At 43.8% G+C, this 13,781-nt stretch overlaps 1 protein-coding gene across 2 annotated transcripts in view; it reads left to right on the top strand.

The window, feature by feature from the left end:
- The first annotated feature begins 3,752 nt into the window (after positions 1-3,752).
- Positions 3,753-13,781, top strand: part of atp10b (ATPase phospholipid transporting 10B) — a 31,554-nt gene continuing 21,525 nt past the window's right edge. The window contains exons 1-3 of one of the 2 annotated variants that reach the window (XM_084041192.1): positions 3,753-3,851; positions 4,417-4,910; positions 13,385-13,592. In XM_084041192.1, the coding sequence (XP_083897318.1) occupies positions 4,501-4,910; positions 13,385-13,592 (618 nt within the window). In that variant the 5' untranslated portion in view covers positions 3,753-3,851; positions 4,417-4,500. The remainder of the gene's footprint in view (positions 3,852-4,416; positions 4,911-13,384; positions 13,593-13,781) is intronic. The other variant, XM_084041193.1, reaches the window with a different exon arrangement.

Consider the following 13,781-nt stretch of genomic DNA (forward strand, 5'->3'; position numbering starts at 1 on the left):
TTTTAATGTTAATAGTTTAAAGCCTAATGTATACAGCGTTGCTTGACGAAAGGAACAGACATTTGGTGTGTGTGATAGTGTGTGATAAAATATAAATACGTTTTTTTTGGGCCGAATTCCCACTCAGCAGTAAAAAATAGAACAGGGAGATGGTCCAATCGACTAGACCTGAAAATTCTTACTAGTCGATTAGTAAGAATTTACTAGTCGATGCTGCTAAAACTTCTTGCTAATCCTGCTGCTCACCCTACTGCTAACCCTGCTACTAATCCCACTGCTAACCCTACCGCTAATCCCACTGCTAACCCTGCTACTAATCCTATTGCTATAACCCTGCTGCTAATCCTGGCGCTAACCCCGCTACTAATCCTGCTGCTAACCCTAGAGCTAACCCTTCTCAGTGAGCAAAAGATGGCCCAATGTAAAGGTGGATTCGATTTACTGTTTATCATTTTGTCCCTGACTCTAACATTTGATTCTATGGGAATTGACCAAAGCCTTAACCCTGGTAAAATACAATATCATGTTTTGTTTTCATAAAGAAAGGTATATCTGGGTAGACATATAATGACACAGTGAGCTCGTAAGTGCAAAACCAGCACGGTGTGAAAATTGACTCATAGTGACAGATTCCACGTACATAGATGCTACAGTACATCACTCAGGTGGAACCCTAACGTAACTTTTCATAAAGGTTTCTGCCCCATGGTGACGATTTATAATCCCTTTTTATGGGATCCCCATCAATGCTTGATTTGTGAGAAATGTTACATATTGTCTCAGTGGAGTATTAATAGACAGATTATTTTATCCTGCTGCTGAATGTCTCTCACTTTTGCATGGGGGGGTGGGGGTGGGGTGCAGATGCTTAAATGCATTAAAGTGGAAATTTCCGCTTTGTAATGTTTTCGTGTCGCTGGACTAATTAGGGATTCACAGACCTTTGCTATTTTTTTTTAGGAGTGTGTGTGTGTGTGTGTGTGTGTGTGTGTGTGTGTGTGCGCGCGCGTGCGTGCTTGTATGTGTGTGTGGTTGTATGTATGTGCCATGCAGACTCACAGCTGTGCCCCTGTGCAGTTGTACTGCCAGCCAACAGAAGCCTGGTCAGTGAGAGGGCAAAGCTGTTGCAACCCACACGTCAGAGCACATGACATCATGCCACGCCCCTGCACGCCTTATGGACTGGAACAACACGTCACAGGTCACGAGACGTCAGTCACCACACGCCCCTGTACGCCATATGGAGTGGAAACAACTTGTCATCAACCACCACCAACCAGGGAAAGGTGACATCAACCATTCTATCACTTCTTATAACCACTTAAGCCCCTATACTGTATACTACACTATATCATTTATATATAGACATGTCCAAAAAAGGGACACCAGGTTGAAAGTGGTTAAAGGAGTAGTTAACCCCAAAAAAAAATACTTATTTTCCATCAATTACACACCACATGAAGCCTTGAATTCGTGGAGATTTTTTAGTTTTTGTCGCAGCCAATAATTTGATGACTGGCTCCGGTACGAGACTCCTACTGACCGATGACCCGGTCATCAAATTATTGTCTCAGGAATGCAACAAAACCAAATTCAAGGCTTCATGGGGTGTGTAATTGGTAGAAGGTACGATTCTTTTTGGGTGAACCACTGCTTTAATGAAGAAAGAGGACCTCAGAGAAAATCCACTGCACACGTCAACATTTTGCAGAGAAATCCACAGAAGAAGTTGAGTATTCTGAAAGTCACGAACGGAAGCTGTCATCTCTCTGTCATTTCCGTTCATGAAAATATCTTTAAAATATATTTTTGAATTCCTATTTATGCTCAGCAGCAAGCTATATGCGTTGACTAATTTGAGTCACTGTTGGACTTATTTATGCGACTACAAAGATGAAACGGAAGTGTGTGGTCAGTGTGTGGAAGTGTGTGGTTCTGACGTGACCAAGCGTCAGAACAATGGGCTATTTCCCTTTGATTCAGACTGTAAATTGCAGATCTACAAGCTTGCGACTGCGATTTCTAGCATGCAACACCCTCGTACGACAAAGCATGTATCAGGCTTATTATGTGCATTATTCGCAGCTGTGACCGTTTACGTTTTATGAATCAGTGTAAACGTGTGTGTGTGTGTGTGTGTGTGTGTGTGTGTGTGTGTGTGTGTGTGTGTGTGTGTGTGTGTGTGTGTGTGTGTGTGTGTGTGTGTGTGTGTGATAAGTCTTAATGAATATCTCTGTGGGAGATTCTGGCCGGATAAAGAGGGCGTTGGACAGCCTGCTCTGGAAAAGACAACATATGTCACTATGAGGAAGTAGAAGCATCCTACATGCACACCATCTGTGCCAGGAGCTGCTTTGTGTGTAGCCCACAATAAATCAAACTCAATCACTCACTCTTTCTCTCTCCCTCCCTCCCTCTCCTCTCTCTCCCTCCCTCCCTCCCTCCCTCCCTCCCTCTCTCTCTCTCACAAGCACGCGCACACGCACAACACAGTATTAACTCTTGCCACTGGGCGACCAATTGTACCAAACGCTAATGTATAGTTCCAAACTCTACTATATAGTATAGTTATAAACATTGAACCCTTGTAATGGGTGTTGATGAAGCACACGCCTTACTTGAACCATGTGATTGCGACATGTGGTCGTAAGTCTTTCAGATGTTAAGAATGTGATGTAATTTTGATAGCATGTTGTTTAGACAGATGCTAGGTTCCTTGTTTACCTGGTAGGCTATCCTAGTTTCCTTGAGGCACAACAGCGTTCTCTCTGCACTCTACTTATGTGACTATTTAACCTTGTGGCTTATTGAATAGACTCGGAATAAGCAGAGTAAGCATGAACTCTAGTCACTAGAGTTCATGCACTTGCAAGCCGCTCTAAATAAGAGCGTCTGCTAAATGCCTACATTGTAATTGTAATAGTAGCAGATGTGGTATAACCTATTTTGCTGTTTGATCATGGCCCAGCCGCCAGCCCCAGACACACTCTCTTGTTGATAATATTTTGAGTCAAAACGAAGAACCGTAAGCAAGGCTCAGGATGTTTTATTGTCACTTGCATGGCAGCAACATTGCAGGCATTACAATTCTTGTACTGAACTGTCAAGTGCAAATTCTTGTACTTGAAGCTCCATGATATATAGCCTCCTAAACCAGTATGGAATATAAATATACTGTGCTTCCTCTCCGTTTGTTCGCGCTGCGTCTACGCTACAGGCTGTTTATATAGGTTTACCCCCTGAGGACTGCTTATGTCACTTTCACTGTCGGGTTGTCAATTCAAATCTCCTCACTCACACTGCTCCCATGCCTTGCTTATGCTTTCCAATGTACAGGATGTAGTTGATCTGGGGGGGGGGTTATTCGGATGGGGAGGGGGGTCATTATGTTATCAACTTAAGCTCTATATACTTTGTTGTACAACAAATAGCCCATCTGATAGCTCACAACATAAGAATGCTACTGTCAACTCAGATCCTTGAACCCAAAGATTATTGACCATAACACCGATAAGTCACCTCCCTGGAGCAAATGTACACCTTACGCATACGTTTCGCATCCTAATATTTTGTGTCACCTGAACTCTATTATCTCCCTGCAAATAGCTAGCTACATCTACTTGAGGAATGCCAAACTGCTCAAACAAGATGCCTATCAATCCAAAGGGGCGGGGACACACAGGCAATGTAGGTGTGCACCCATGCACCATTTCTTAAATGTGGCCTTGAACCTATAAGCACATACAGTAGTGAGAACTCAGTCAACGCACTGGAGAGGAGAGCTTGGGACTCTGGGTTTGTTGGAACGTGTAGGAACATTCAAGAAACTGCACAGAAGAAGTAAATGTGCAGTAAGTGATCTTTTCTTTTTGTTATGTGTTGAATACCTCTATATTCTGATAGTAATCATTGCTATGGAGTGTTTATTCAGTAACAGGTGTCTGTGTCTCCCTGTCTCTTTAGTAAACAGAAAATACATTTTCAGGAGGGTTACAATTTTCATCCAATCAGGAGAGAGAACCCATTTATCATCTTCCATTCTATAATGTTCCAATTCCAATTTTGTCTGCTCATTTGTTTTGATTCATTACTTCCAATTTCACTTGTTTATCCTGATCTCTCCAGATTGGATGAAATCGATATCCAAACCTGAACATTTATTTTCTGTGAACTAAAAAGCTGTAGAGATGGGATGACCTCTGTTATTGAGAAAGCACTCTGAAACAACGATTGCCATCAGAATATAGATTTAACATTTTGTTTAAACCAAAATATATCACTTACAGCATCTTTAAAGGGATAGTTCACCCCCAAAAATACTTTTTTTTGTATCAATTACACACCCCATGGAGACTTGAATCCATGGAGATTCTTTTGTTTTTGTCGCATTCCTAAGCCAATCATTTTATCCGGTAGGAGACTTAAAGTGTCAACTTTGAGTCTGAAGGAGATGGGGGCCAGAGGTTTGTCAGAGGAGACAAAGTGACGGATCCGCCCACCATGACGTGGAGAAGCCCCCTGGCATTGGTGCGGGACGCCCTGAGAGGTCAGAGTGAGAGAGAGAGGGACCTCCGCACCCTGGTGTCCAACCTGCCGTACGAGGGCCTGGACAGGAGCGGCCAGCCTAACCGCCACTTCCCCGGCAACGCCATCAAAACCACCAAGTACACCCTGCTCCTCTTTATCCCCATGAACCTCTTTGAGCAGTTCCACCGCATGGCCAATGTCTACTTTGTGGGCCTGGCCCTTCTGAACTTCGTTCCCGTGGTGAATGCCTTCCAGCCCGAGGTGGCCCTCATCCCCATCTGTGTCATCCTGACTCTGACCGCCTTAAAGGACGGCTGGGAGGACTTCAGGCGCTACCAGTCTGACAGGAAACTCAACAACACGCTGTGCTACGTCTATTGCAGGTAATTGGTGGCCTTACTTTTGCTTTGCTGCTCTTGTGTGTTTGGCATGCAGTGGTGGAAGAAGTACTCTGTTTTCTTTTTACTTAAATATGATTAGCAATTCCACAATGAAGAAATACTCTTATAAAATGATTGCCATAAAAATATACTTACAGTACAAGTCCAAGATAGAGACATAGCCGATCTACAAGCTCAAAACGTGTCGTATGATTACGCGTTGTGAGCTTGTAGATCGGCTATTTCTGAATAGACAAAGTATGAATAGGGCTTAATTGGTTAATGTTTGTTTTGTCAAAGTAACTGGTAACTAAAGTTTTCAGTGGAGAAAAAAAGTACAATAGTTGCCTCTGAGAGTTGAAGCATAAAGTATTGAATAGATTGTACAGTACATGAGTAAATGTACTTAGTTTCCACTGCTGCAGTTAACTGGTGGCCTTGCTTTGCTCCTCTTGGGTGTTTTGCATGTTAACAGTAATTCCCGGGATGATTCCCCGGGAAACACTCGTCGTGGTGCACAGATAGAGATGCAGCTGCGTAGCAGCTACAGTACATGATGTGCAGGCATTTATTGTGAGAGCAACCAAAACAATTAAATGACGCCTTACAGTGTGTGCATGTGTGTGTGTGTGTGTGTGTGTGTGTGTGTGTGTGTGTGTGTGTGCGCGCGCTTGTGTGTCCGTGTGGATGTGAGTCTGTGTGTGTTTCCCAGCTGTGCTGATGTCTGTGGACGTGGTTGCGCTGTGTGAACGTGTAGGCCTGTGTGTGTGTGTGTGTGTGTGTGTGTGTGTGTGTGTGTGTGTGTGTGTGTGTGTGTGTGTGTGTGTGTGTGTGTGTGTGTGTGTGTGTGTGTGTGTGTGTGTGTGCTTTACTTCATCTGCGTCTCAGCGCCCCATGGGAATTTTTGACCTAGAAATAGAAAATATGTGGGAGATTATTCTTGGTTTGAAGAGTCTCACAACAATATATTGCATCCATCACATTGTGCGCGCACTGATGAAATCCTCATCTTAGCGTTGCGTCAGTCAAGACGGTAAGGTTAGCAGTTATCTATTTTGAAATTACTGGTGAAAAATGAATAATTCACAAACACGGCAAAACAGTCATTTTCAGCCCTTTCATTATCTGAAGCTAATTCGTTTGGTGGGAGGTGGGTGGAGCACGGAAAGAGTGAGAGAGAGAGAGAGATTGAGAAAGAGAGGAGATGAGAGAGAGGAGATGGGAGAGAGAGGGAGGAGAGAGAGAGAGGAGAGATTGCGAGAGAGAGTAGAGAGAGATTGAGAGTGAGAGAGAGATTGAGAGAGAGAGAGAGAGAGAAAGAGAGAGCGAGGAGAGATTGCGAGAGAGAGTAGAGAGAGATTGAGAGTGAGAGATAGAGAGAGGAGAGATTGAGAGTGAGCGATTGAGTGAGAGAGAGAGAGATTGAGAGAGAGAGGAGATTGGAGAGAGGGGAGGAGTGGATAAGAGAAGATAGCAAGGGTTATCATCGTAATGTGCATGCGTTCGTCCGTGTGTGCGTACCTCCGTGTGTGCGTACGTCCGTGTGTGCGTGCATGCGTCCGTGGGTGCGTGTGTGTCAATGTGGAGGCAGACCAGAGTTCAGATGGCCGGAAGCACAGGCTCCAGACACAACAGTGAGCACACCAATTAAAGATATTTTGGGGCCTTTTCTGCCTTTATTGATAGTCTCAAACCCAGGACTCGCCGTCAGGCATCAAAGCCTATTCGGTACACACCTTAACCACTCGGCTATCGGCGCCTTAAATGATGTACATTTGTCTGCACTATATTTCTAGGAAGGGACCCCTGGGACCCAAACATACTAAAAACATTATGAATTAATTAACCACCGCCCTATTTCCACGTGTTGTTTTAACTCCAGAAAAGTATAGTCCAGCACTTTAGCTCACGTACAAATTTGACTAAGTAACTTTTATTGTAGTTGAGTAATATTTGACTAGGAGTAACTATACTTTGACTCAAGTACTGGGGTTGAGTACAGGTACTTTGTCCACCACTGCAGAGCTCTAGTGTTATTGCGAACGCGGAAGGAGGCGCGCCGAAGGCGCGCTTCCGCCCAAGTGGAGCTTACTATGAAAGTCTGCTCGGCTTGTGTGTGTGTGTGTGTGTGTGTCTGTGTGCAGTGCACTGCCTGGGTGCGGCCGACAGAGTGCGCCAGAGTGCAGCTACAGTCAAAACACAAACACACACACACACACAAACACACACAAAGTCCGTAAATACACAATATTTTCGAGCTGCGTTCGCTTCCAGTGTTCGCGCGTCTTACTTGTGTTATGTTATGTTTACTTATTTGATATGGACATCACAATTACACTGGACGAAACCATAGAGTTATGATATATCTAGAGGGCGGATTGCCCCGCCCCCCAGCTATTCATTTCTATGAAAGTTGCTCAGTGGCGTTTGAAGCACCCGGAAGTACCATATATTGGTTCGATATTGGGTCCTGAGCAGGTGCACTAGGGTTTCTACGGAGCCTCTGAAGGGACATTAGTAGGTTTTAACAGTAGACACACACGCAGTAGCATTTTAAATGCGGAAGTGTTGCTATCCCAGATTTGACTACCAGGCGAAGGCAGCTTCACTTCACTGGTTCTGGGGGCTTGGACGAAACCAGATGCATATTGTTTACAGTGTATACAGCACGAGCGCTAATTTTCAATGTCTGTCCACAGGAAGCTTTTCTAAAATACAGTATCACCAATCTAAAACCCAATCAGGTACAAACAAAAAAATACTTAAATCAAATCAAAATCAGACCCAATACATTAACTAAACAAAAGAAGACATAATCATTCAGATAACCAATCAGTAACCATACATTTGAGCACAGTTGATTTGATTCCAACCATAATTTGAGTCCTCTGTTAATCACATTACCATCCGTCTCTAGTTTTAGAACCGTAGGCAAAGAGTTCCAAAGGTTTGCCCCCTTCACTGAGAAGGCAGACTGTCCGAATGTGTTCTTGCTTATAGGTACAATACAGTCACCATTTGTTGGTGCTCGTGTAGTTGCTCTACCAGAGCTCTGACGCCTAACCAGTCCAGAGGTTAAACATGATTATGTAAGTTTACATTACATTACAGTCATTTAGCAGACGCTTTTATCCAAAGCGACTTACAATATAAGTGCATTGAACATGCACTTATTGTAAGTCGCTTTGGATAAAAGCTTTGGATAAGTGCAGTAGAATGTCACTGAAGAAGGGCTTCTACAATGCATTGGATTATTCTGGTCAGTCTTGAAGCTCTAGCTTGGTCCATTGAAAGATAACTTTAATAAGAAGTGTATATTTTATGACCTTTTTTGTTTTGTTTTCTTCTTCCACTATATGGTTTTGCATTTAGTGAGAGAACATCCATTGATTAACACAGACCTAGGTAGAGTATAGTAACAATTTATACCCATACTTTACAGATCACACACCACACATCAGCAACATGAACACACACAACCACACCTCACTTATGTAATGATCCGAGCATTTTTTTTATTGGGGCGGCAGTGGCGCAGGCGGTAGAGCGGCTGCTTGGAATCACATTTTTAAGCGCTTTGGATAACGGCGCTATATAAATGAGCCATTTACCCTTTATTTAATGCAGACACAAACACGATTATGTGGAAACTTTGCATTGTCATGCCTGTGTTTACATACTTGAATGCCGCACCCTGCTTTCAGCAACAATTATCCTTTAAAACGTCATTCATTTAGGCCACTTCAACACTTCTTTCGTGTCTGTGGAATGTTGTCGGATGGGATTTAACTGAAGTCACTATAATGTAGTCATGTAACTATAAATAACTACTTTGGACTGTAATTTGAGGGCGTAAAGTTTAATGACTTATTGGCAGCAGCCGCAGCACATTTGATGCCGAACAGTAGTGGAATTTGTAAAGCTAAAGAGTAACTAAATGTATTTATTCTTATATATACACAGTAGAGGTTCGGGCCGCTACACAGCCCTCACCTACGTCACACTGCCGATCTGACTGATATGCCCATATATGGAGATCTCTGTATCTGTCTGTCCTTGTCCCTTTTATGCCCATATATCACTCACCTGCATCTCACACTACTACCGGGGCGGCAGTGGCTCAGGGGTAGAGTGGCTGGTTAGAGTGAACCGGAAACCACAAGGTGGGCTCCCCCAGAGCTAGTGTTGAAATGTCCTTGAGCAAGACACTGAACCCCTAATTGCTCCCGATGAGCAGGTTGGTGCCTTGCATGGTTTCCTCCGCCTTGTAAATCCCTTTGGATAAATGCACCATTTATCTCTGTATCTGTCAGTCCTTGTCCCCTTTATATACACTGCATACTCTAAATAGTAATAATTCCAAGTGAATTGAATTATATTTAATTAAACAATTAACTTGGATGGGGATCCCCTGCAGTAATTGGTTTATACCTGATAGATGTAAACACATTAGATTCAAATGTCGACAGTAGCTAAGCTCATTCTCATCTTCTCCATCGCTGTCATTGTCAGTCAACCTGTGCATTATTCACTGTGTTGGAGCTCAGCTGTGTCCATAATCATTAGTGTGGAATCTGTGGATGTTGCTCTGCTCTTGCTCTTCATTTCATCTGAATGTGACTCATCCTGTTAGCATTGAACCACACAGCATTGCTAGTCTGTCCACAATGATTATAACAACCAATCTTAGCCGCTTAAATGTGCTGTAAGTGATATATTTTGGTTAACCACTTAAACCCCTGCATCGGTATTGTGGGGAAAGCTTTGGCTTAAAATAGCAGATCGACAAGCACACAACGTGACGTGTTGCGTCGCATTGTGAGCTTGTCGATCGGCTATTTTCAGTGAAAGCTTTCCCCACAATAACAGAAAACAGAAAATACAGTATTATTAGTAATGAGGGAATTAAACCCATATGGGGTTTAATTGGTTAAATCAAAAGAAAAAAGTTAAAGCTCTGTATTCTGATAGTATAGTCATTGCTATAGAGTGTTTGTTCAGTAACGTGGGTCTCCCAGTCTCTCCAGTTCTTTAATAAACAGAAAATACATGTTCAGGTAAGACACCAATTTCATCCAGTCATGAGAGAGAACCCATTTTTCAGCTTCAATTTCATAGTGTTCCGGTCCCAATTGTGTCTGCTCATTGTTTTGTTTCCTCATTTCCAATTTCACTTGTTTATCCTGTATCCTGTATGCGTTCTCTCTCCTGATTGGATTGGTATCCTGCAGCCTGCAAATGTATTTTCTATTTACTAAAGAACATTCAACTGTTTTTATCAGTAGAGCAGTTCAGTGGTCCAGGGGAACCCATTGGTCCTTGAGGTGGTTGCAGGGGATCCGCAGCTAGACAGTTTAATTTCACTGTCATTTCACCAACTAGACGTTAACTCAATGAGAGAATGTATAAGAATGACTTTTCACATCATTGGATTCACTCTTTCCACCTGTTATAGAATACAGTTGTAGAATTCAGTACTAAATCTAATCTAATATAAATTAAAGAAAAATATGTGAGATACATACTGTACTTCTTGACGTGAACATGTTTGAGATTGACTGCACTAGTTGTACAAGGAGCTACTATCTCCACACAATCATAAAACATTTGTTGATCTTATCTCAAAAGACCTCAGATAACCTATTGTAGAACAGAGCCACATTTATCGCAGAAAGCAACTCCATTCCATCTCACTTTGAAGATTAGAAATGTACATCAGTTGGATTAATTGTGAATTAATTAATTGAGTACGGTGGTAGATGATTAGAGAGATGGCTTAATGGTTTCCTAAGGTCTGTTGAGATGGCATACAAATAGTTTAATCACTTATTATAGGCTATTGTTGCCTTTAATGACATGCCCAAAATAGGGATGCCAACTGCCAAGGTTAATGTATTTAAAGAGAACATTGCATTTTGCTGATACAGGTAGACATGTCCTTACCCTGTCTAGGACCCTACTGTGTTCACCTCATCAGAACAAGAAGTTCTCGACTGACCACAGCAGAGAACCGGTCTTCCCTGAACTGGAAACGGGGCCAAGTTGAACTTTGTTCAATTCACACGCAATAGCTATTGAGCTATTTTTCGCTAGCGTTTGCTAAAAATACACACAAATCCCCCTTTGTGTTCCATGAGGAGTGGTGTGTCCCAGGGCAGGGCCACCCACCCGGTAAGGACAGGACAGCATTGCATACCTACTGCTCTGTGTCATCTAACATCATTCACTAGCACTTGACTGTAAGGTTTTGACCTACTTATGGCTCTGGAAACACCTCGAGACAGACACAGGATGATGATGATGATGATATTCTTCCTATCTGCCCTGGAGACATTTACAATATTGTAAATTATTATTATTATTGTAAATTAACTTTCTCACCATTACTGCAGTTGATCTTTTAGGTATTCATTATGTTCCCTGGTCTATTTTCCTGCTTCTGTGTCATAGTCTACTCCAGCTGTATCTGGTCTGTAATCAGCCCTAATTAGTCTTGTTCCCGGTCAGTCCTGGGTGGATCATACGTGTTTCAGTTGACGTTTGTGTCACCTGTGCATTAAAACACCCAATCCTAGTGGTTCAGTTCATCACTACCTGGCTTGCCGTCCTGTGCTTGGCGCCTCGCCACAGCAGCGGGTGACATGAAGGACAACAAACACCTTGATCCTTGGCTTTTCCTCTAAACCCGCTGGAGCCTTTCTGTGTTCCAAAGAGCCATAAACAAACCTGGGCCTCATTCCAAATCCAACATCACATGCTTTTTCATTGAGTTTGAGTCTGTTCATTTCCATACAGTCACTCTAGTTCTAGTGTGTGTTCCTGCGTTTATGACAAGCAAGCCAATATTTCACCTGATAATTACCTGATAACTTAACCTAATATACATACAGTGATCCATCAACTACTCCAACTGTATCTAACTATATAAATGGCGAGCGACTTCCGCACCCTAGGTGCGACACCCCACAGCTCTGTTATCGAATAAACAACGCACCGCCAGACCACATGTCGCCAACTGACTCGCCACGGCGGCCGCGCTGAATTTACGCGTCGCGTAGGGGACCTCTCATTGCTCACTACACCTTTTCCACCGCGCAACATAATTAATTCTACTCACCAAATGTCGGACAAAACGGAAGGGGAGGCAGCTTCGTACCGTTTACCGTGCACACCACCGACACCGCACGGCGACGGGTTTCGCCGAAACAACACGAGCGGCCGCCATTGCACTCTGCCCATGTCCTCCACAACAGCACACACACAGCTCCTTTGCTTCAACCCCCCCCCCCTTCTTACGTACCTCCTTTGTTCCACCCAGGCCGTTACTTTCACTTCACTCATGTCTCGATCACAATATGTCCGTCCTTCACGTGCCATGCTCATCCCAAACACAAAAACAAACAGCCACCGCCACAGCACAGCACGCTGCCCAGGGTAATGTGGTAAACAAACCTGCCTAGGTTCATGACACCACAGGACTCGACAGTGATGTCATCATTATGCAACCCGGAAGTACAAATACCAAGGATAGGTCAGTGATGTCAGTCGGGTTGCCAAGTTTGCTGCCAGGTTTTAAAAAACAAGCGACAGAAACAAGCAAACCGTGCATGAAAAAAACTAAAACTGCCGAAGGGGTCCGCCATGTTCCAGGGGGGTCCCCGGGGGTCCCAACACTCACAGGGGTCGGCGGACCACCAGGGGGTCCGCGGACCACCAAAGTAACAATCACTATTAACACATCGCGTGCCAGTCGCGTAGATCTACGCCAAACGATTTAAAGCCGCAGTGTGCCAGTCGCGTAGATCTACGCGACTCGCATTTCCCATGTTAAATCGAAAAAGTGCACATTCCGGAATTTTTTTCGACCCATTTCCGGTTCCGGGGCCGACCGGAAACGGAATAAAACTGGTTCCGGTTTTTTCGCTCGCATCCGTTTCCTGTCTGGGCGTCAGCTTAGAATCGATTTATCTCCCTTGTGGGTTTCCTCACCGCATCGCCCTGTCTAACGTTCTCGCATGTAACTTCAAAATGGCGGCACGGATCGGCTCGGATTTTTTTGTTGTTGTTTTTCACGGATCCCGTGTTTGTGTCGAACCAAATGAACGCGGATTTTAAACGGATTTAGCGGGGGCTATGACGACATGAAAAAAACAAAAAAACAACAAAAAGAGCTTGGCACTGGTAGGTACATTATGAGATTAACCTCTGGCGTCCAATGTGTTAACATTTTTTCCAATTTTTTTTTTTTTTTTTTTTTCTTTTTGGACACTTTTACTCCGGCGATTTGGGTACCCCAATATACACGCACCCACGCCGGGCCCCGTGCGCGGCTGGGGTTGAGGGGGGCGTAGCCCCCCGAAACTCTAGTGTTTAATAAATGCACACAGTAAAAATCAATCTACTGCATCAGCAGCGTGGGGACACCTACGTCTGTAATGACTGACTATAATTAACAACATGGACATTTCTCATTTCAGGAAGGAGAAGGATTTCGTGGAGAAGCGCTGGAAGGACGCGCGGGTGGGAGACTTTGTGAAGGTGGTGTCCAACGAGATCATTCCTGCAGACCTCCTGCTGCTGGGCACGTCGGACCCTAACGGAGTGTGTCACGTAGACACGGCCAGCCTGGACGGAGAGACCAACCTCAAACAGAGAAGGGTTGTGCCGGGCCTGCTGTCTGCTTCTGTGAGCATCAGTGTTTTTGTGTTTTAACTTTTAACCTCTTATCTGTTTCTTTCCTAATCGCGTCTTACTCCCCAACGTGGGTATGTTCCATAGATATACTGTATTCTTTGACACACATTATTCACATTGTATTTCGGGGCTTGGCCGAATCCGTCATTCCTTCACAACAACACAGCTTTCATCATTGGA

This window comes from Gymnoscopelus microlampas, assembly GCF_963454915.1.
Source record: "Gymnoscopelus microlampas genome assembly, chromosome: 18".
In the NCBI taxonomy this organism is placed as follows: domain Eukaryota; kingdom Metazoa; phylum Chordata; class Actinopteri; order Myctophiformes; family Myctophidae; genus Gymnoscopelus; species Gymnoscopelus microlampas.